Genomic DNA, 23,253 nt, shown 5'->3' on the forward strand with positions numbered 1-23,253 from the left:
CGACACGGGCAGGGGGACAGGGACAGACACCGAGACAGGGATACGGATAGGGACTGGCACCGGTAGTGGGACAGGAACCGTAACGGGACAGGAACTTGGACAGGAACAAGGAGAGGGACACGGACGCGAACAGTGACCGGCGGCGGTTCTTCCCGCCCCGCTCCGCCGCTCCCCCCGTCAGGGGGAGCCCGCCCGCCTCTCCCCGGCCGTTCACGGTGCCGGTGCCGTCTGCGTTGGCGTCGGGGCCGGTCCTGGTGCGGGGTCAGGAGAGGGGCGGCAGCGTCCCACGGTCTCCTGATCCCGACGGATTCCCGCCAGGCGGAGAGGCCGGGGGCTGCTCCGGGAGTCCCGGCAAGACTCTCGGTCCCCCTTGTCGGTCCCAGAGCTGTCCCCCGACCCTCGGTCCCGACGCTGACTGCGACCATCGGGGCCGGTCCTGGTGCTTTCTTCGACCCCCAAGGTTGGTCCCAGTGCCGCCTTCGACCCCGCAAAGCTGGTCCTGGTGCCGCCTGCGACTCCGGGGCCAGTCCCAGTGTTTCTCTCGACCCCCGGGCCGATCCCAGTGTTTCTCTCGACCCCCTGGGCCGGTCCCCGTGCTGTCGCGATGCCGTGGCACCAGGTGGCAGCATCGTCCCGGCCACCAGCCCCGACATCGGCGGTCCCCGCGCCCGAGGTACCGCACCGAGGACCACCCCCCGCCCGCCGGCGCAGGGTCCCAGTGCAAGAGATGGAGAACCGCGACCCCCCGGGCAAGGCGAAGGGGTCGAGGGGCTCTTGCCCTCCAAGGGAACTGAGCCCTGGATCTGGCAGGGGAGCGTGCGGTGTGTCGGTGACACTGCTGGCATCACCGCATACCTGCCTGGCAGCTGCCCATGCCCCCGGCCAGCACCGTCCCGTCCATGGGAACAGGTGCCCTGTGGTGGGCACCGACACGGGGATGGGGAACAAGGCGTGGGAAAAGAGACACAGGAGGAGGGATGCAGGGTGTGTCCTGTCCGTACCCAGGAGCTGAGCGGTAGTGGCAGGGCTGTCGGTGTCCCCGGGGACCTGTCACGAGCGGGTGAGCGTCGGGCACCGGTGACCCGCGGCTTGGCTGGGCCGTGGCGTGGGCAGTGGCGCTCACTTGCCCGTCCGTCTGTCCGATCCCATCCGTCCGCCCCGCTGTCCTGTCACCGCGCATCAGTGTCTCGGCGAGGAGCCGCCCCGGCGGCGCTGGCCGGGGGTCCTGGCGGCTGCCCCTGACCCTAACGCGCCGTGGCAGCGGGGCGGCCGAGCAGATGTTCCCTGCCACCGGCACCGCGGCGCGGGGGTGCGGGGGTGGCAGATGTGACAGGCTTTGACAAGGCGCCAGACCCGCTCGTGGGGACAGGGCTGCCCGTGGCGTGTCCCTGGTTGCAGCACGACAGCGGGTGCTGCAACCCCCCTCACTGCTGGCCCTGCACCAACACCCCTTGCTCCTCTCCCCCCAAAAACCGGGGGTTCCACTGGAGGTCAGAGGTCTGGGGTCTCCCAGATGCTGAGTTCAAGTAGGACCAGCCCAGAACCATGACCTTCCTTGCTGTGCTGAGTCATCCTCTTTTGAAGGGTCCCACTCCCCCCTCCAGCTGACACACTCTGACCTGCCCAGAATAGTGCAACTGCTTTCTGTGCTCGGACCAGTTTTGCCCCCACTGTGTGTGTTGGGACCATGGACTTCCCTGAAGTGGGGTGCAATGGGACCACTCATGACCCCAGTGTAGGACCAGTCATGTCTCTCATGTGGGGTGCAGCAGGACAAGTCGTGACTCCAGCACAGGGACTGGGAGTCAGGGCAGTGCCCAGTGAGGGCAGAGGGAGCAGCTGGGAGTGCAGAGGTGCCACACGCTGGCATAGCCCCATAAAGGCACCAGAGCTTCGATTTTATATGGCAATAAAAGGTAATGTCAGCTATAAAGCATGAGAGCAGGTCCTGGTGTGCTGAGTAGGGGGAGCAAGGAGGGGTGGGCAGCCCCCAGCTCCCTGGGACATCCCAGCAGGGCAATACCCACTGCGGCAAGCGGGTCCCCAGGCGTCCCCGGGTCAGGGACACTCCCAGTGCTGTTGACAGGGCCAGCATTACAGCCCATGCATTAAAGCTGCTGCTTTGGGTTGTTGTTGTTGTTTTAATGGTTTTATTGGGCGATGCTGGGCCGGGCCTTGCAGGCCTTAATGAAGGAGATTGATGGCTTAATCGCCTGTAGCCATTACGGGGTAATTGAATGGTTGTGTACATATGATCCGACTGTCAATGCCGACGTGGCTCGCAAGCGAAACGCCAGGAGCTGGGGGGGGAACACAGCCCCTCCTGCACCCCTGATGGAGGCAGCATGAGGGGAACAGAGCCCATGGCCTTGGAGACTCTCATTCCTGGGGTCCTGGGGTCCTCGCTGTGTCGGTATTCCTGGAGGTCCCCATGTTCATCCAGTGGCACCAGGTTACCCCACCCCACCTCCATCTGGCTCAGCTCCCAACCTGGGTTCCAGGCCACCATAACCAGGTGCTTTAATGAGGCTTTTAATTACCAGGTCTCATCTATAGGGATGAACAGCAGTGGGGAAGTGGAGGTGGGAGCATGGGGGTCCAGCATGGATGACAGCCCCAAACTGGGCAGTCACCACTGACCACCCTCCCTGTGGAAACCACTGAGGAGCAAACCCAGCAGAGCCACAGCTGAGTCCCTGCGCTGAGGTGTGAGTCAAACTACTCATTTTGTGTGTGACAACCAGGTGTTTTACAGTATTTGCTACCTGTGATCATCCATCAAAGCAATCGATAGCATTCCTGCAGAGTTTTATTAATGATCTTGTCACGGGGCTGGTGCGGGGTGCCCGGGGTTGTCGAGAATGATAGATCATTAAGAGCTTTTGCTGCTATTTATTCTCCAGTGACCTTGTCTTTCTCCATTGTTGCTTGCTTAAGAGTTATGAATGCGAGACATGATAATTTGATATTGATCTATTTGGTAAGTTAAAAAATTTACTGCATCGTTGATGTTTTAACAAAGGATCTGCTCGGTCCCTCCTGCAGGCTGGGACGAGCTGCCTGTGCTCGGCTCCACACGTGTGTCCGTGTGTCGGAGCGCTGAGCCTGTGGTGTGGGACAGGGAGGGGTGGCTGGTGAGCTCTGGGTGTCCCCAGTGTTCCCATCGCAATTCCTTCTGAACCTGAAATACCAAAAGTCAGGCCCTGGCAGATGCTCCTGTGGGCTGGGTGCTGGGACGGATGGAGCAGGTGTGTGGCTGGACCACTGTGCAGGTGGTGCAGGGTGGGATGGAGGGGCTGCAGAGGAGGAAGCCTGTTCCTGTCCATATCCCCTTCCCCTTTTCCCATCTGCTGTCATGTCCTTGTCCCATCCCTGCTCCCTATGCCCAGTGCCTGCCAGCTGTCCCCTCCATGTTCTGCCAGATTTTTGGGGCTCCACTGACCCTAGCAAAGGTATCCCTGTAATTAATTACTTGTGCTCTCTGTTCCTCTTGCCCTTTCTGTTGCTTCCAGTGCCCCACCAGCTGCTGGGGAAAGCTGGCGCTCCCTGTCAGCCCCTCAGCACTGGACAGGATTGGACCAGCATCCCACTGCCTCCCCAGTGCAGTGGGATGGATCCGCTGGCTGGGGACCTGCAGGGCACGGCTGCCAACCCCCACTGGCATTACTGATCCCTCAGGGCTGACAGCTCCCATGTGAAGCCAAACAGGGACAAAATTCCAGGTATAAAGGTGGGGTTTATCAGTAGTGCCTGTCCTCCACATAATTGATGACCTTCAGATGTGGGCACTGGTGTCACACACACACACACAATTTAATTCATGCTGCATCTGCTCCAGGGTGCCTGTGACATCCCTCTTGGCTCTGCCCTCACCCCAGCCCACCGTGTGCCCATCAGGGTGTTCACCCCTTGCCCCACTGTGGCCACAGCCCAAAACCCAAGCCTGGTCATGCTGTTCCTCCCCATCTCCCTGGGGTCTCTGCACATTATTTATTGTTTCATGGCTCTTTCATCACACTGATGTCCCTGCAAACCCCTGGCAGCCATCCCTGCCCCTTCCCCCTTTCCTGTTCCATTGTGGGATGGGTTACACCCATCAAGTGCACTAGGAGAACGTGGGGGTAGATGTATTGGGTTGGACAACACAGCCAGTATTTATGTGTGATTTTGCATTTATTCTTCATTTTTGCTGGGAAATCCTTCCCTGTAAGGCTGGTGAGGTCCTGGCACAGGTTGCCCAGAGAAGCTGTGGCTGCCCCATCCCTGGAAGTGTCCAAGGCCAGGTTGGACAGGGCTTGGAGCAACCTGGTCCAGTGGAAGGCGCCCCTGCCCATGGCAGGGGGTGGAATGAGATGAGTTTTAAGGTCCCTTTCAATCTAAACAATTCCATGATTCTGTGATTCCTGCAAAGGGCACTCATACAAGGAAACCCTAACTCTGCAGCTCTGGCACAGCTTGGCCAGGTGGGATAAATAAATCCTACTTTTATTGGATATTATTCATGGACCAGGCTGCATCGAGCCCAGATCTGCTACTGCTGATCCCCGCAGCACCTCTTTGGAGGCAAAACGGTTGTGGATTAGGGCCAAGCACTCCTGGGGTCCCAGCCCTGGCCCCGGGGCCAGGAATCAGGCTGGGTAGAAGCGCTGCAGAAGCTCCTTCTTGTTCACTTTCCCCATCTGGTTTCGCGGGATCTCCTCCACCACGATCAGCTCCGTTGGGATGGTGTATGGAGCCATGGTCTCCCTGGAACACAGGTGTTCAGTCCATTACAGCCACCTGGGACCAGCACAGGCTGAGCTGTCCTGGGAGCACCCACAGCCCTCAGGGCCCTGATCAGCCCCACCTGGGACCCCCACCCATACCCCAGGAGCCCACTTAGCTCTCAGTCCCTCTAGAGACACTGTTTGTTTCCAGCCTGTCTCTGCAGGGAGCAGCTCATCCCTTGGGGGTCGCCTGGGGATGTGGGGCTTGTTTCCAGCCCTCTCCTTGCCCTTGTCTACTGAGAGAGCTCTGTTCCCCTGCCACAGCTCATCCCTGGTCCTATTCTTCTCCTGCCTGTGCTCTCTGGTGGCACCTGGACCCGGCTCACCACTTGCTGTGTTTTGGACTGGAGATGGACCCTGTTACTGACACCTGGCTCCACCTGACACCTCCAGCTCATCCATGAGGGTCACTCTTGGCTTCCCACTCCCTGCCCTTCAGGAGTAGCTGCCTGTGCTGCCAAGGCTGCCATGGGACATCGCAAAGCACCCACCCACCCCTCAGGAGGAGGCATGGAGACCCTTCAAATGGTGAGGTGGACTCAGTGACCCTCCCTGTTAGAGACAGGGACAATGTGCAGCAGAGTGGTGGTTGCTGGACCCCACGTGTTCCTGGTGCCAGTCCCTGAGAATTGAGACTGCAGGTGAGTCGCCTCCCCAGCAGTGTGCAGGTGACTTGTCAGTGATCACAGCCTACAGGGGCCTTCCTGCTGCGGGGAGGGGTTTGAGCACTGAGCATCATTCCCTTTGCAGAGCACGGAGGGGGGTCTCCCCTGCCTTCTGCTGCCCGTGTGTCACCAACCTGGGGCTGTGCCCGGCCCCGGCAGCGTCCTGGCACTGACTCTAATTCGAGATGCCAAGTCTGCTGAGCCCTCCAGCCCTCGCCTGGCCTCCTCCCCCCGCTGCCACCAGCACCAGGCCATATGGATCCGCTAACTCGGGATGGCGCCTGTCGCCGGGAAGCGCCATCGGAGTGAAAGCCGCAAAATGAATCACTCTGAAGAGGGACATGTGTCTCCTGCCAGGGAGCGCAAGAAAAGGGGCCAAGTGAATGTAAGTGACATAAAAAATAAAGGGGACAGACAGGGTGAGAGGGAGAGGCGGGAGAGGGCTGGAGCAGTGCCTGGAGCCAGTGCTGGGCAGGGAGCACAGCCTGGACGGGTGGCCGGACCCTCGGGGGGCTCTGGTTTCAAGGGCAGAAGAGCAACATTTCTGTCACAGAGCTGGGGACAGTGATGGGAAGAGACGTGCAGGGAACACTCTGGGAGGGGGGCAGACAGGGAAGTACATGGGGGGCTGAGTGCAGCCCCCTGCCCTGCACCAGTGACACCCAGAGCAACATCTGGGGGATCCGCAAGGCCACAGGTGCGGGATGAAAGGATCTGCTGGGGTCACCAATGTCACTGCCAGAAAGATAAGGGATGAGCAGGCACTACGCAGCACGGTGAGCACCTGCAGGCTGAGGGGGTTGGGATTGTTCAGCCTGGAAAAGAGGAGGCTTCAGAGTGACCTAATTGTGGCCTTCCAGTACCTGAAGTGAGCCAAGAGTTGGAGAGAGACTATTTACGAGGGCCTGGAGTAACAGGACGAGGAGGAATGGCTTCCCACTGACAGACGGTTAGATGGGATATTGGGAAGGAATTCTTCCCTGTCAGGGTGGTGAGGCCCTGGCACAGGTTGCCCAGAGAAGCTGTGGCTGCTCCATATCTGGAAGTGTTCCAGGCCAGGTTGGAGCAATCTGGTCTAGTGGAAGGTGTCCCTGCCCATGGCAGGGGGTGGAACTGGATAGGCTTTAAGGTCTCTTCCCACCCAAACCGTTCCATGATTCTGTGACATGTCCCTGATGAGGACACTGCTAGCTCTGCCCCTGCTTTCCCTGTGTCCCCACTGTTCATCTCCCTGTGGCATCTTACCTGGCCCAGTCCTTCAGGTCCTTCACTGAGAGCATCTCACCCTTGCGCAGCTGCACGACAGCACTGACCCGCTGCCCCCACACCATGTCCGGGGGCCCGATCACAGCCACATCTGCAGGGAGAGCAGGAGCTGGAGTGAGAAACCTGAGCAGCTTCTGGAGTCCAGGTGGGTAGAAGGGGGTTCAGGTGTTGGCAGCAGTGGTGTGTGGGGAGGAAAATGCCATGGGATGTCAGCACAGGAAAACACCGTGGATCTTTGTGCTGACACAAGAACAGACCTATTACCATGGAAAAGGCAGGAAGCCCCCACAGCTTGAGCAATTTAGAGTCAACAGGGAGGAAGATGATGTACAGAGTGGTGTGGAGCTGGGGGTGCCTTCTGTCCCCTCATACAGGGTCATGCACGAGGGCAGGACAGATCTAATTATAGTCTCATTTTCAAAATCAGATGGGAGCTGCTGCTGACTCAGCACATGGCCACGGGCTTTGGCCCCGGGAGAGAAGTAACAGTGGGATTTAGACACTTTGCTCGGACCAGCCTTGCCTGTGGGAGGGCTGTGAGTGAGCTCCAGGCAGGAGCCCTGGGGAGCTTCATGCACCCACTGATCCAGGGCTGTGTTCCCACGCTCCATCCTTCCCAGCATGGCACAGGGATAGGGCAGAGCAGTACCTGTGATGTGGGGGTGTGCGAGCAGGTGACGCTCCACCTCCAGGGCGCTGATTTTGAACCCTCCGTTTTTGATGATGTCCACTGAGGTGCGGCCCCTGATCCAGTACACGCCGTCCTTGTACACTGCTGTGTCTCCTGGAAAGAAAACCTCTCCTTGCTCCACTCCTTCCCTCTGGCTCCTTTTGTCCAGCCCCTCAGAATGCCACTTTGCAGCATTCCCAGCCTAGATACCATAAAATGTGCCAGCAGTGGTGCAGTTTTCCAAACCTTATTCCCAGCTCACCTCTGGCACGCTCCAGAGTTTACACGTAGTGCTGCAAAGGCAGCAAATGCCCAGAGATTTACAGTGTCAGAGCAATGAAGCATCAGGATCAGACCTGAAATCCAGGCTGCTCCCCAAAAGAGCTGTGTCCCTGCTCATCTGGCGCATGCCAAAATGCTGAGCAGCTCAGCTGAGGCAGGGAATGATTAATTGTTCCTGTATTTGCCTGCCCCTTGGCACTGCGTGGATGATGAAAGCTGTCTGGAATATTTTGAAGTTGAGGGAGAGTTTGAAACTGGGGCTCTCGCAGTGGGAACTCGTGGCTGCTGGGATGAACTGCCTCCTGCACCCAGACTGCTGTGGTGTGTGACTGACAGAGGATGGGAGAGGGAACATTAATTAAATGGTGGCACTGGGAGAGCAGAGAGCTGCGAGCTTTCAGCCAGGAGATCAGGAGCTGCTTATTCACACAGAAAAGACAGGGAGAGGAGAAGGAATTCTGCCCTGGATCAGTGACACGCAGTTCCCATGTTGCTCTTTGGGATCTAAGTACAGGAAAACGGCCCTATTTGCATTTTCTCTGCTCTGATGGGGTGAATGACCCCTGGGACAGGGACATGGTTGAGTCCCTGAGACAGACCTGGATGTGGGAAGTTTTCTCTGCTCCAGGGTGTCCTGATGTGAAAGCCAAAGGGCTCTGTGCCTGCCTGGATGACTTGCTTCTCTTAATTCTCCTTACACTGAGAAAGGATGGAATTCTTATCCCTGTGTGTCCTTGAGCCTGTGGGCAGGTGTCAGCCACACTGGTCTCTCTGGAGCCTGTTTGCAAAACAAACTGCCAGGGTAGAACCTGTCACTAGGACCATGTGTCTGCCCCATTCCTGTGCAGCCACCCCATTTCCCCAGGAGGAGCACAGGCAGGATCTGTTCGCACTTGCCCATGGAGCCATGTCCCACGCATAAAAATGTTACTGCCAACTGCAAAATGTCCTTTTTGGAGGAGATGTGCTCCCTAACCTCTCCTCTTCCTGATGGTCTCCATACAACAAGGGAGAGGAGGAAGAATCCTCACTGCTCCCCTTCCATCCCCTGTGCTCCCCACACAGATCCCTCCATCCTGTTGGCAGCACATCGTGGTGGGGGAATGAGCCACATTATTATTGTAACTATTGTGAGCTTCTGGGATGAGCTCTGTAATTCCCCTGTCTCTTCCCTTCCACCTCCTCTCCCCTGTGAGCCCAGTGCCAGGGCCTGGCTGTCACTTCCCGTGCTGACAGGCTGGAGCACGCTCCAGGGGACCACCATCCACGAGGACAGCCACATTACCCTCTGCCCTGCACCATCTGCTCCCAGCCCAGCACATCAGGCAGCCTGTGCAGTGGCACATCCAGCATTCTCTGCTTCCCAGGCCAGCGGGAAATTCCCAGGCTGAGGAGACCTGTTAAAACACTGCTGACTTTTCTTAAAGGCTCTTCCCCACATGCTGCAGGTAAACAGTCTGAGAGTCACTTCCAAACCTGGCACTGCCCCAAGGGCCCACAGCAGAAGCTGTGTCTGTCTTCTGGGGGGTCCTGATGTGAGCTCCTGTGCCCCATGAGCCCACCCAGCCTCTGCAAGCAGCCCTATGGCTGGTGTTGTACTCCATCCATCCCAGATGCTCCAGCTTTTCCTGCTCCATCAGGCTGTTGTGTCCTACAGGATGCAGACCATGGTGCCCTTGCCCAGCATGGTCAACAGAGGTGACGGGGGGATTCTGAGCAGGGAATGGAGCTCTCTGCCCATGAGATAGACCACTTTCCCAACCACATTCCTGCCTATCTTCCTTTCCAGTCGGCTTCCGGATGTCTCCAGGGAGTACCCAGTGCACCGGCGCAGGGACGGGAGGGATGCGATGGACCAAGTTCACCCAACAGTGGGGTCTGCACCTGTGTGATCCTCCTCCTGCCCATCCTGTCTCTGGAGCTCCCAGTCCTGCTCTGGTTTCAGCAAGACTGATGTTGGGCATCAGCTGCGGGATGCTGGACTCCAGTAATGCCTCACTCCCTCTCCATCCTTAGCCTTTCCCTTCTCTGCCCTCCAGTACAGGTATCACCACAGCACACAAGAGCAGGATCAGGACACCACGCCTGTGCTCAGATTCCTCCTGCTGCTTGGAGCCACAACCAGCACTTCCCTCCTCGCAGCCAGCTGTGCAGGGAAGGGAATTTTGGCTGATGAGAAGATGACGGTGTCTGACACCCCACCTCTGCCTGCCTGGGCCACTTCCAACTGGCTCCTTTCATCCCACAAAGCTGCCAGCAGCAGAACTCCGTGGCAAGTGGCTCCATGTCGGAGCTGCATCAAGGCCGTGGGATTATTGTTTCCCTGACAGCAGCCGTCACTGCTACCTTTGGATCTGTTTCAAGATGCTCAGTGGGCATCTGTTCTGTGAAATGTTAAAGGCTCTGCTGAGCTGCATATTGAACAGGCTGCCCTTTGCTGGAGTTTCAGGCAATTATATATATATTTATATACACAAAATCATAGAATCATGGAATGGTTTGGGTGGGAAGAGACCGTAAGCTCATCTCATCCCACCCCCTCCCATGGTCAGGGACACCTTCCACTACACCAGGTTGCTCCAAGCCCCATCCAACCTGGCCTTGAGCACTTCCAGGGATGGGGCAGCCACAGCTTCTCTGGGCAGTCAGTGCCAGGGCCTCACCACCCATAGAGGGAGATGCAGAAGGAGACGTGCAATGGAGACCAACATTTCCCAAGTCAAACCGCAAAGATTTCTGCAATGAGGTTCTTCAAGTTGCAAAATCCTCCTTCCAAGGACAAAAGGGCCCTTGTGACTCTGCCATGATGGGCTGTATTTTGTGCACCTCCTTCAGAGAGTGGAGAGAGCTACCAGTGACCAACATGCTGCCAGAGCTGCTTCACAGGACAGAGGAAACAAGAGCCTCTTTGCTCCTTGAGCTGAACTACAGGATCAAACTCTCCCTAGAGCTCTTGTGCCAACACCCTTGCCCATGGGACAGCTTGTTCCTGGCAAACACGGCAGAATTCCCACATCAAAGGTGTCCTGAGCAAATATTTGAAACATCTATTAACCAAAAGAACACTTTGGCTGGAGAAGTGAAATGCTGAGTGGCTCCAGAGAGCTCTGAGATAGCTGAAATATGCATTAAAAAAAAGACTTTTCATGTAAATCATGAGGAACAGTGACTTCAGCCTGCTCTAGATGGAGATCTGGGAATGTCTTAGGATCTGCTGGAAAAACTAAATGAACAGGGGTAGTGTTGCCCTTGACATGGGTCTGGCACATTAACCCAAGACCTCAGCCCTACACGTGGCTGCTGAGGAGAGGTTGGCACCCCAGGAGGAGCCCATCCCAGGCACACTGTCCCTGCTCCCCAGGGACAGATGTTACTCAGAAACCTGGAAGACTGTTTGGTAACACGTGTCACCAGCTTTGTGGCAGTGACAGAGTGGCAGCAACGTGCGAGCCGAGATCTGGCGCACGGAGCTGACCTGGGAGCAACGCAGTGCCGCGCTGATCTGCAAACTGTCACACAGCCTTTCCTGGCTTCTGGGAGGTGTTTCCCCATCCCACATTGTTTATACACCTATTCCTTTGTGTTTGGAGCTCCCAGAAGGGACATGGCAGGTGTTTCCCAGGCAGCTCCACCCCAGCAGATGGGAGGCAGGACAGTGCGGACACCTGAGGATCTGCGCTCCAAGGTTTGCAAACCAAAGCCACGTAGTCCAACACCTTGAGCACAGCCCGGCCCAGGAGCATCAATCCCAGTGGATTTGGCTGTTTGCAGCTGGAATGTGACAGACTCCCTCAGGACCTTCCTGGTTGTGTTGCTGGGCAGACCCAGCACCGGGAACACTCAGCACAGCAGCTTGTGTGCGCATCAGCGGCAGGGAAAAGCAACAGGAAAGAGATGCCAGTGCCATGGATTTGGGTCCAACCTCAGGCACAGCTTTTTGCTGGGTCTCACTCAGGTACTGGGAGCATGGTGAGGACAGCTTGGGCTCAGACCAGCACCAGCCATCACTTAAAAAATGAAGATAGAACCAGAGAGTGCATGAACACTGTGCTGGAAGAACAGAGGAGGCATTGGAAGCACACTGGGGGCATTGGAAACAGCACCAGGTACAAATGTGGAGTCAGAGAGGAAAGCTTGGCTTTGTATGTTATCAAACCTCATCCAGCTGGAGGATGTGGCCTCTGAAGGACCAGACTGCTGGGACACTCACAGCTCCATCCCCTCAGGACACCCCACAGGATCTCTGGATCTCTCCCCACTCCTGTCATAACTCCAACAGATCAAGTACTGCACAGCAGAAAATACCAAGAAACAGCAAAATTCCCCTTTGAAACGGAAATTAATTTGTTGATTATTTCACCCTCCTGCTCCAGAGGCTGTTCATGTTCTCCTCAGGAGCTCCAGGGGCCGGAGTGGCGCCGGGGATGCTGGTGGGCTCTTCCCTGCCAGCAGCAGGATGTGTTTTGAGCACTTTCAAATATTAATTAGACCTTTTGCTGCTAATAAATCACTCCTGATTTTTGCAAAGTCTTGCCTTTCAAATACTCCATGCAGAGCTCAGCCCAGTTCTCCTCAGAGTGGGAATGGAGAGCAGGAATGTCTCACAGCCACTTTTCGAGGTGACTCTGACCTACAGGGGCACAGAGGAGACCTGTATGGCAGCTCCTTTGGGGACAGTCACCCCATGCCACCCATAGACAGCCAGCAGAGCTCCTTCAGATCACACAGTGCACCTTGCTCTTTTGGGAGCCTTTAAGGTTTTTTTTCCCCCAAATCCAGGAGGAATTCCCTGCTGTCAGCTGTTCTCCTGCCATGATGATCCCTCATTTCCACAGAGAAGAGCTGGAGCAAAGTGCTCACCCTCCTGCATTCCTCTGCACCTGAAATTGCTCACCAAGCCAGTGTGTCAGGGGAACTGTGTCAGGGGGACCAGGAGGCTCCCAGCTGGAAAACCCCTGGGAAGCTTGAAAGGAGGCAGTCAGAATAATCACTCTTTGCCCTTCTCTGGTGCCTTTCAGCCATGGATCTCCAAGCACACTGATCCAGAGGCTAATTAGGCAGAAATGGGAACAGCTGGTGGGATGTGAATGGCCTCGGTGGGATGAGAAGTGGCCTTGCACACCACGGAGCAGTGGGCAGGAGGTTCTGCATATCTGCTCTACCCTGGGATTAACTCCTGCCTGCATCCTGCTTCCCTAAAATGGTTATTGATGCTCCTGGTCCGTCCCAGGCTGAAGCAGAGCTCACCCTCTGGCAAAGAGACACACCTCAGTGATTAAAATGATTTATTTTTCAGGCAGGATTGCTCCAACAGCCTGGGCAGGTGATGAAAAGCCTGAGCCCTGATCCTGATCCTCAGTACTTTGGAGAGCAGAGCCAAAATCCGGGAGCTCAAACCCCATTTGCCTGGTGAGGGTTTTGTGGGAGTGAGTCTCCAACCCCAGCTGGATTGGGGCACACAGGGGCCCAGTCAGGGCTTGTGATGGTCACCTTGACCACTCAAAGGCAGCTGTGGGGCCACAGCTGGCAGGCAGGTCCTCCTCCATCCTCCTGAGGATCAGGTCCAGGAGCAGACCACAGAAATGCTCCTTGCCAAGCTTTGGAATCCCCCTGCAGCCATTAGCTCCACGTGCCCATCACGTCTCTCAAATGCTTTCAAGTTTCCCTGCTCTTTCCAGGGCAGTTCAGCATCTTACCACTCTCCTAAATCAATGGAAACTATTTTTTGCAGGTAACAGACACAGTGGGGCTGGGAAGCTGCTGAGTGTGGCTCAGCAGTGACATTCCTGTGGTCACTCTGCCTCTCTTCCCATCCCTGTGCAGCACAAGCTCCCTGTGCAGCTCACAACCCAAGCCCAACGCTCAAAGAAATGGTTTCTTCCCATTCCCAGAGGCTCCTCTGCTGGAGAAAAGCCATGTGGGGTGGATAAATGATTATAAAGTGCTAAAGGCTGTTCATAGGAATTAGATAATCCGTCCCCTCTGTGGCCAAGTGCCGACCGGGACGGGCTGAGGGATGGGCAGCTGAGCGATGCGTCTCCGTTACGGTTTTCAGCCTTTCCCTCCCCCCATGCCATGAAACTGCATCCATAGATCCCCCATCTGCTCACATACATCACACACTTCACTCCAGTTTATTAGCTGGAATAAATCATAAATATTTCATTATATATCAACGACGCTCGACTCCGGGAAGGCGCAATCCATCACCTCGACATTCCTTGCGACCCGCTGCCATGCAATAAGCTTTCCAGTCTATTAAACAAGATTGATACAGTGTGCTGGGATGGACTAGGGGAATTTATTTATGGAGCACTGGGAGAGGGAGGGCACTGAACGCGTGGTGCCACACAGGCAAATTGGGGCTGCTCCCATTAGCCCTGGGGCAGCCCAACCACAAAGCCCTGGAGCTGCAGGAGACTGAGTCCTCCTCTGAGTGTGCCGTGGGAATGTACTGCCAATAGAAGACAGGGAATCAGGGAATTGTTTAGGTTGGAAAAGACCCTTAAGACCATCGAGTCCAACCATTACCTCAGTACTGCCAAGGCCACCAACGAACCATGGCCCCAGGTGTCACATCCACATGGCTTTTAAATCCCTCCAGGGATGGGGACTCCAGCACCGCACTGGGTAACCTGTGCCAGGGTTGGACAACCCTTTTGGTGAAGAAATTTTCCCAATGTTCCAACCTAAACCTTCCCTGGTGCAACTTTAGGCCATTTTCTCTTGTTCTGTTGCTTGTCCCTTGGGAGAAAAGATAGGAGTAGATGCTGCAGCAAAGCAGGGCCCAGCTAAAGCTACATGCTGGCTCCAACAAGGACCTTCCAGACTGTTCTCATCTCACTATGAGTAACTCTCCGGTTGAAAACTGGGCTTTCAACCACTGAGGAGTTACCAGCACCTGATGGACACTTGTGAAGATGCAACACACAGCAATCCAGAGTCTCTCCTGCACTGCTGGGATTGATTGGAGGCATCCGTGCTCCTGAGGGGGATTGACACCTCCTCAGCAGCGATGATGTATGTGTACATATCTATTTAATGAAATGCTAAATGATAGGCTGAATAACAGCCCAACTTTACCTTGATTTATTGCATGGAAGTGAGGAATGTTTGTCCCTGCTCTCAGCCATCTTGGCTACGAGCAGAGGTCACGAGCACTAATTGTAGCTAATTAACGGTAATTAGACTTGTGGAAGTCTGGATTTTGGCTCCTTGTGCCGGCGCGTGTCCCAGCTCCCACAGGTCACCTGCCCAAAGACTCCTCTCCTCTTCCCCTTCACCCCCATCCACTTTAGCACTTCAGCACCCACATTCCCTGAAACCAGGCTGCAATCCCAGCCTTGCTTCCCACTTCCTTCCCCACTGCTGCCTCGCGTCCCCAAATGCTTCAGCAGGGAAAGGCGGCAGGAAAACCCTGTGGTCCTCCAGCAGCCTCGGCACCACAGTTAATCATAGAATCATGGAATATCCTAAGTCAAAAGGACTCCACAAGGATCGAGTCCAACTCCTGATCAGGGAGTTAGCTCCTCACTGGAGCAAACCTCTGATTTTATCCTTTCTGCACGTTATTGGATTCTCTGTGAGTTATAAGGGGACCTGAGAAAGTTCCTGTTAATTCCAATCTGTTTGAAATCTTGAACTCCTGCTAGTTCACACCTTTTCCACCCTGCACAGACTATGACAGTGAGACCTGTCAGGTTCCCAAAGTCCAACTTGCTGCTGCCTTTGGACTGTGTCACAGCCATGGAGAGGCTCTTTTGGGGCTTCTCGAGTCCACCTACCCTCACCTGGTCACTTGGACCAGCAAATGCCTTCCCTGGACTCATGGAAAGCACTGCCCAAAAATAATGGGGCTGCTCCAAGGCCCTGCTCCCGCTGTGGTGCTTCGAGGGCTCTGTGTGTGCCGTGATCATTAATAAAGCATCAAAGGCTCCTGAGGGGGAGACTTTGAAACTTCCTCAAAAAAACACATGTATATTAATACCACACCAATTATTCATGAGGAAACCATCTCCCCAGCAGCTCCCAGGGCTGCTGCTCAATCTGTGGGTCCAGGATAAAGCCCTTCCCCATGTCCCAGCCCTGCCCAGCAGAGCCACTGGCACGGGGAGAAGGGCTGGCACAACACTCCTCGATCCAGCTGCTATCCTGGCACCGGCAGCTCTTGCTGGCAGCAGCACTACAATCCTCTGCCAAAATCCTCCAGTGGGGCCTGGGAGTGGGAGGGAGGAGAGGGTTCAGCAGCTGCACCCTGAGATATGTCCCTGAGCTTGGAACTGGCAGGTGAGCTCAGCACGGAGCTGCTGCTCTGCATGCAGGTTCCATCTGGGGTGCACAACACAAGGACGTGGAGCTGTTGGAGTGAGTCCAGAGGAGACCACAGAGATGCTCCAAGGGCTGGAGATCCTCTGCACTGGAGACAGGCTGGGAGAACTGGGGGTGTTCACCTGGAGAAGAGACCTTAGAGCTCCTTCCAGTATCTAAAGGGGCTACAAGAGAGCTGGAGAGGGACTTTGGACAAGGGCCTGGAGGGACAGAACAAGGGGGAATGGCTTCCCACTGAAAATGGGGAGATTTGCATGGGATTTTGGGAAGAAATTCCTCCCTGTGACGGTGGTGAAGGGCTGGAATGGAATTCCCACAGCAGCTGTGGCTGCCCCATCCCTGGAAGTGTTCAAGGCCAGGTTGGACGGGGCTTGGAGCAACCTGGGCTAGTGGAAGGTGTCCCTGCCCATGGTAGGGGATGGAACGAGATGAGATTTAAGGTCCCTTTGAACCCAAACCATTCTGAGATTTTATGAAGCCCCATCCCAGTCTCTTCCAGGTCCAGAGCAAGATCTGCCTCACTCTCCCGGAAGGGAAGAGCCCTTCCTGCTCTGGCCTGGAGAACTCCTGCTCTCCAGACATGGGCTGTGCAGGAATCAAGGATGGAGGATCCAGAGTCAGGGTTATCCCCAGGATGGCACTGGCTGCTCCCACGCCTCCCCCCAAAACAACAAAGGGTGTCTGCAATTTGTGGCTGTCACACTTTGCAGGCCACTGGCCACCGAGGCAGAGCAAGATTTTGCTGCTGTTACAGATTTCTCCCCGCGTGAAATCTGGAGGTAATTTAATGGCTCACGAGAAAGGAAATAAATCTATTAGAAGGGAATCGCTGTTTGTTTACGCACCTTGCCATGAACAGCCCCGGGAGCGGCGGCGGCAGCAGGTGGATGTGCAGCACCATTTATTTACATAATAAAATTGCCAAGTAGATTTGTAGCTCAGGGGCATCCTCGGCTCTCCCTGTGCTCCCTGATTCCCATCAGCACTAATGCACGTGCTGTGTGCTCAGCAAGGGGGGGACAAACCCTCCAACTGCCCTCGTGACTGCTGCTGAGGGATGGAGGGATGCAGATGCCTCCGTGTGTTGGGTCCTTGCTCTGGATTTGGGCAGGGAGTGGGAATTGCACCATGCTTTGCAGTCCTTTCCACCTATCCATACGGAGCTGAGTCAGGGGAGGGTTAGGATGGAGATTAGAAAAAGATTCTTCCCCCAGGGGGTGGTCGGGCACTGACCAGGCTTCCCAGGGCAGTGGTCACGGCCTCAAGGCTGCCAGAGCTCAAAGAGTATTTGGACAACACTCTCAGGGCCATGGTGGGTGTCCTGTGCAGGGCCAGGAGTTGGACTGGATGATCCATGTGGGTTTCTACAACTCAGGAGGTTCTTGACTGATCTGTGAGAGGCACTGGGTCTGCTGAGAGCTGTCTGCTCCCAGGAGAAAAGGGTTAAACAACTCACTCCCCACTCTCAAAACTTCTCCAGAGAGCCCTGGAGCATCCAGCATGAGGAAAAAAGAAAATCAGAATAAAAAAAGTGCCCCAGCCTGGAATGAATTCCTGTCATGTTCTGTAACAGGGAACTTTGTATTCCAGAGGCAGCAGCGCTGAGCCTGCTGTCAGAGCCACGCTGGGAGAAAGGGCAAAACCCTGCTGAGATGAAAGAATGGGAAGCACTGGAACAGCCTCCCCTGGCATTTACACCTGGAAAAAAAATAAATCACTCAAGGGCCTCTCACAAAGAGCTGGGCTAATAAGGCACTGCTCCCCATGCTGGGTGGTTGCACCGGCAGAGCAGGAGATGGAGGGGTGCCAGGAATGCTGGCAGCATCTCCAGGTACCTGAGACGTGAAAGTAGCAGGTAAGACAAGTGTAATTCAAGCCAGTAACCCTGAGCTGTGCTCTCCCCTACTCTGCTTCCAGCCAGGGGACAGGGGGATTGGGACCTGCTGCTGGGCAGCCCAGGAGTGCAGCTACCCCTTGTCTTGGCTGATCTACCAGTGATTCCTTCCCCTCATTTGTATTTTCCAAAGGTTCCTCAAATTTATTGCACCTCTCAGGCAGGGTGAGAAGTCACAGTGATGCTTGCTGACCATCTTGGCTTGTCTGCACATCATATTTCCATTGCCATCCAAATTCCCCCTCCACAACCCTGATCTGGCCACTGTGAGTGGGCTCATTCCACCACATGAAACCTTTCCCTGCTCCCAAGAGGACTTTTCTCCTTCTCCAAGTACAGGGAAGAAGGCAAGACAGCATTTAGCCATTGCCCTTCTGTGTCACTGTCATGCACCATGACTGCACACAGAACCCCTCCGAGGGTGCAAAGGGCTGCTGTGAGGTTGGTGTAATGGTGGTGCAGGGCTGGCAGGGTGCTGACAGCTTCAACCCCACTGATGAACAGAGACAGCAGCATCAGCTTTACATGCAGACACTTCAGGGCACTTGGAAAGCCCCACCCACTGCAACCCCTCCACATCCCACCCCTTCTACCACCCACTGCAAGTCAGGCTTCCCAGCATGTCCCACTGGGCAGCAGGTGTTGGCTACCAAATACAAAGGCCCATCTCTGTACTATTGTTTTGGGCCTCAAGGGTTGCTGCAGATGGTCCCTGCTCCAGCCTTGGCGTTGGACACCCTTATGTGACATATGCCAACAAAGTCCTCAGTGCTGGTGTCCAGCCAGGAGAGGACAGCACCAAATGGAAACTCAGCCTTGGCCAAGTCTGGCAGCACCCCATGTCCTGCCTGCCCTTGGCAGAGGTGCTGCTCCTCAGCTTTATCTCATTTCTTCATCTCAGTATGACCAGGAGCCTCTCCAAGCCCCAAGAGCTCAAGAATAGGAGCAGATGAAGCCTCCCCTGGCTGCACGTCCCGCTACAAGGGGGCCACACTGCTCTGATGGAAAACAGTGGATAAACCACGCAAACCTTTGAAGGTTTCTGCAAACCAGGCAGCCAAGACTTTGTAGGTTCACTCCTCATTAGCAGGAGCTCATGGGTGACTGATATGACACAAGTAGGCTGAGCAGGAACACCCCCCCCCTTCCTCAGCCCAAATTATCGCAGATGGGTTTGCCCAGAGGAGCAGCCAGAAAAGAAAATGGGTAAGTAAAAATGAAAAACATTTCTTTTTTTCACATTAGCATTTAAATATTTATGGAAATCCCTGCAGACAACGAGATGAAAAAGAAAACTCAAAGAGTAATAAATAAGTCAATGCTCCAAGGTGTGGCTGCACAGCTGAACGCAGGCTGGTGGAGCTTTGAAGAGTGTGGTAACCAAAAATAATAATGGTGGTAACAAAAATATTAGAGCAAACCCCTCTGCTCTCTGTAGACCCTGAGATTGGCTCAGTTGGTTACAGTATGGTGCTAATAAGGCCAAGGTTGTGGGTTTGAGCCCCACATGGGTCATTCACTTAAGAGCTAGACTTGGTGATCCTTGTGGGTCCCTTCCAACTCAGAATATTCTATGATTGTGACCACTGAGGGATTGATCACACCTTAGCTAAAGAGAGCTCTTGTCCATGCAGTGACCTGCCACAGGCTCTGGTGAGACAAATGATTAAATAAAGCAGGATAATGTTGGGAGAGTGTTGGCAGAGGCACTGGTGGGACATGAGGGCAGATTTCTGCCTTAAATTGTTTGCCTGAATATACAGAAGCCAATACTTTTGCTTACAGTACAATAGCATTAGTTGTGAGTAAATATGTTCTCAATTGTCTTGAGTGAAACCCAGAGGGAAAAGTAAAGAGCTTCTCAAAGGCAGAGACGTTCAGCTTGTCTTTAAGCACTTATACCAGCCCAGGACCCAACAAAACCTCAGCATGTCTTGGATCATGCCTGATAAAAGTGATCCCTCGCTCTCCTTCCTTCCAGGAAGGAAGGAAACCAGGGTACTGGCTTGGGGGTTGGAATGAGATGATCTTTAAGGTCCCTTTCAATCCAAACCATTCTGTGATTCTATGAAACCAAAGGCAGAAGAAGATCTATTTTCAATCAATTTCCTCCTGAGCTGGACACCTCTGGTGACAGGGAAGCGTCAGGACACCCACCATCACCACCCAAGGAAGGACAGGCACCATCTTCTACTACACCAGGTTGCTCCAAGCCCCATCCAATCTGGCCTTGGACACTTCCAGGGATGGGGCAGCCACAGCTTTTCTGGGCAACCTGTGCCAGGGCCTCACCACCTACACAGGGAAAAATTTCTTCCTAAATCCCTGGGATGAGGTGGGAAAAACCACTCCCAGCAGTCAGGGGCTCATTCCAGCCTGCCTTCAGGCTATGAGAGCAGCACTGTCATAGCACAGCTCGAGAGGTGAAAGCAGAGTGAGAGGAAAGAGCCTGGACTTTGGAGGTGCAGGTGCCTGCTGTTCCCACCAGCTCTCAGCTGGGGAGCAATTGCTCCATGCCTCTGGAAATCAGACTCAGTGTAGCAGAGGCTCTCAAAGAAGTAAAGGGTTGGCATCCAAGATGTTTGATACGACGAGAGTAGAGCTTTGGAGAGTAAACAAATTCTGTGCCAAAAGCTGCTCTCATTTACAGCTACAAAAATCCCAAGTCACTCTGAACTGCTGAAAACATCAGCTTCACGAGCAGTCAAGGAAATGGAATCACAGAATCAGGGAATCATGGAATGGTTTGGGTTAGAAGGGACCTTAAAACTCATCTCATTCCACCCTCCCATGTCCTGATGACCCCTAGAATTCCAGCTGCTGGGCAAACCTGGAAAAAATTAAATCCTAAGGGAGAAGGAATAAATACTGAGGCAGAAAGCAAAGTGTTCGAGTGCGTAAGGAACATTTGGAGGCGATAAAGGCTGGTGTATCAGAAACCATTCCACCTTTATAGGTTTTTTTCTAGAAACAGCTCTTAAATGAGGGCTGGGTGGAGATGTGAGCCCAGCACACAGCTGGTCTGGCTTCTGCTCCTGCCCCATGGATATCCAGTTAGATATCCTTCCTACAGCAGCACATGGAGCTGTGTTTGGGGTCCACCTGGCATTTTTGGGGATGTTCTTTCACATCATTTATGGGAAGATGGGTCCAAGCTCTGAGCTGCTCACAAAGGAAGAGGTGAGTGCTGCCATCCTGCCTCACTCACAAGCTTATCTCTGACAGAGTCCACAAGAAGATCCTCCAGGGAGGAGCCCACGCTCCATCCCGTGGGATCACCACACCAGTAACTCACATCATTTCAACACATTACAATTAAGGAATCATTCCTTTAAAAATAGAATTTGCATTAGCTGGATTTGTGCCTAGGAAAGCCACTGCAAACAAACAGAAAACCTGCAGATTAGGATGCTAATTAGATGCATTTCTATTTATATTCTGCCTTGATCAGGCTCAAGTGTTTTCTCTTTCAGGTGTCTGTGCTCCACCCACGGATGTGAGCAATTTCCCTGGCAAGGAAACACCTGCTTGTCCCTGGGGACAGGCAAGTGCTGGGAAAGGCTTGCACTGGAGGGATGGGGGTTCATCCTGCCCCTTCTCCTTGGGGAGCAGCCTCAGAGGAGGGATGGCTTTTGCCTGGCCAAGGATACCTGCCCAGGGCCTTTCCTACACCACATTTCTCTGTGCTGGAAAACAGCAGAAAGCTTTGCCTCTCCTATCAGAAGCGGTGGAATTCATGGAATTGTTAAAGTTGGGAAAGACCTTTAAGATTACTAAGTCCAACCATCAGCCCAGCACCATCACCATGGTCACCACTAACCATGTCCCCATGTGCCACATCCACAAATTTTTAGCACACATCCAGGGATGGTGAATCCACCACTACCCTGGGCAGCCTGTTCCAATGCTTTACACCCTTCTCATGAAGAAATTTTCCCAATATCCAACCTAAACTTCCCCTGGCACAGCTTGAGACCACTTCCTCTTATCCCATCTGTTATTCCACCCTCCTGTCAGGGAGTTGTAGAGAGTGAGGTCTCCACTGAGCCTCCTTTTCTCAAGGCTGAACACCCCCAGCTCCCTCAGTCACTGCTCGTGCTTCATTCTTGCTGGGGGTTGGACTTGATGACCTTGAGAGGTCCTCTCCAACCCTAACTATTGTATGATTCTATGGAATCTCAAAGAGCCAGCCTGGGAGTGGCAAGGATTTGCAGCTGGTGGCAGTTGTGGACTGGAGATCTCCGTCTGAAGAGGATGGACAGACACAAAGAGGTGCCTGGAACCAATCTGAGTCACTGGGATCCTTCCCTTGACTGGGAATTCACAGCTGCAACAAGAGCATGTTCCATTTCTGGAGCAAGCTGAGAATTCAGTGCTGAGTGAGATGTTCCCAGCTAAGCCAGGGCTTGGCCTGTGTTTGTAATAATACTGGAAAAACAACTTTTTTTTTTTTTAATCTTTTTTTTGTATCTCCTTTCACTGCAGAACATCCAGAAGGAATAAAGAGACACAAGATCCACCCTGTTCTCCCCCTAAAGCCTCCAACAAAAGTATACAGGAAGTGTTTTGGGCCATAGGATTTATTATGGGATTCTGGGGTCTCTGTGACCTGTGCAAAAGGGTCCAGCAAAAATTCAGTGACAAACCAAGACTTAACAATGTGAAAAACAGCTACGAAGGTTGTGGGTTTTTTCAAATGCAGCTTAAAGAAAGAAACTTAAAAGATATGAGTCATCATTTCGAAATGTGCATCAAACAAGTTAAATAACTCTTACTTTCTTAACAACATATTAATCAAAGTGCATTGATTCTTGAATCAGATTCCACTCCCACCAAGCTCTCTATCTTCCCCACCCTGATGCATGCATTAAGAGAGTTTTATTCTGACAGATACAATATAGCAATCAATAAAATCTTATTATATGGAGCAGAGATACATGGATTTGTTGCAGGATTTATGCACTACTTTCATACCCAGTGCTATTTCATGTCTCAGCTTTAACCTGTAATTGAAAATAAATCTCCCTGAATACACCAGATTCTAATTTTCTGGATGTATGGGCAAATGTGAATGGAAGCTGGCCTTCCCTCGGGGAGAAAGCTGCTCTTGGATCTCATCGCTGCCTGGTGCACTCCGCTGGACTGACAGATTCCTATGGGGAAAACACCCTGTGCAGGCAGGAAAACATGTGGGAAAATAGACAGTGCCTGGGCACAACACTTCCAAACCCTCTGTCCCCTTCCTCAAGACTCCAGAGCCACTTGCTGCCTCCTGGGCAGGGATAATACAATGTGACAGTGCCACAGCCTGAGCTGCACTGGCATCGAAATGCTCAGATGGATGGATGAATAAACATCAGAGAATGTGATGACCAGGGAGGC

General features: G+C 53.9%; 1 protein-coding gene across 3 annotated transcripts in view; it reads right to left on the reverse strand.

The window, feature by feature from the left end:
- Positions 1-4,451: 4,451 nt before the first annotated feature.
- Positions 4,452-23,253, reverse strand: part of ACSF3 (acyl-CoA synthetase family member 3) — a 56,804-nt gene continuing 38,002 nt past the window's right edge. For all 3 annotated transcript variants that reach the window (XM_027646708.1, XM_027646709.1, XM_027646707.1), the window contains exons 8-10: positions 7,347-7,481; positions 6,677-6,788; positions 4,452-4,746 (exon numbers count right to left, since the gene is read on the reverse strand). In XM_027646708.1, coding sequence (XP_027502509.1) covers positions 4,629-4,746; positions 6,677-6,788; positions 7,347-7,481 — 365 coding nt within the window. In that variant the 3' untranslated portion in view covers positions 4,452-4,628. The remainder of the gene's footprint in view (positions 4,747-6,676; positions 6,789-7,346; positions 7,482-23,253) is intronic.

The sequence above is a fragment of the Corapipo altera genome, unplaced genomic scaffold (assembly GCF_003945725.1).
Source record: "Corapipo altera isolate COAL_440 unplaced genomic scaffold, ASM394572v1 62, whole genome shotgun sequence".
Taxonomy (NCBI): Eukaryota; Metazoa; Chordata; class Aves; order Passeriformes; family Pipridae; genus Corapipo; species Corapipo altera.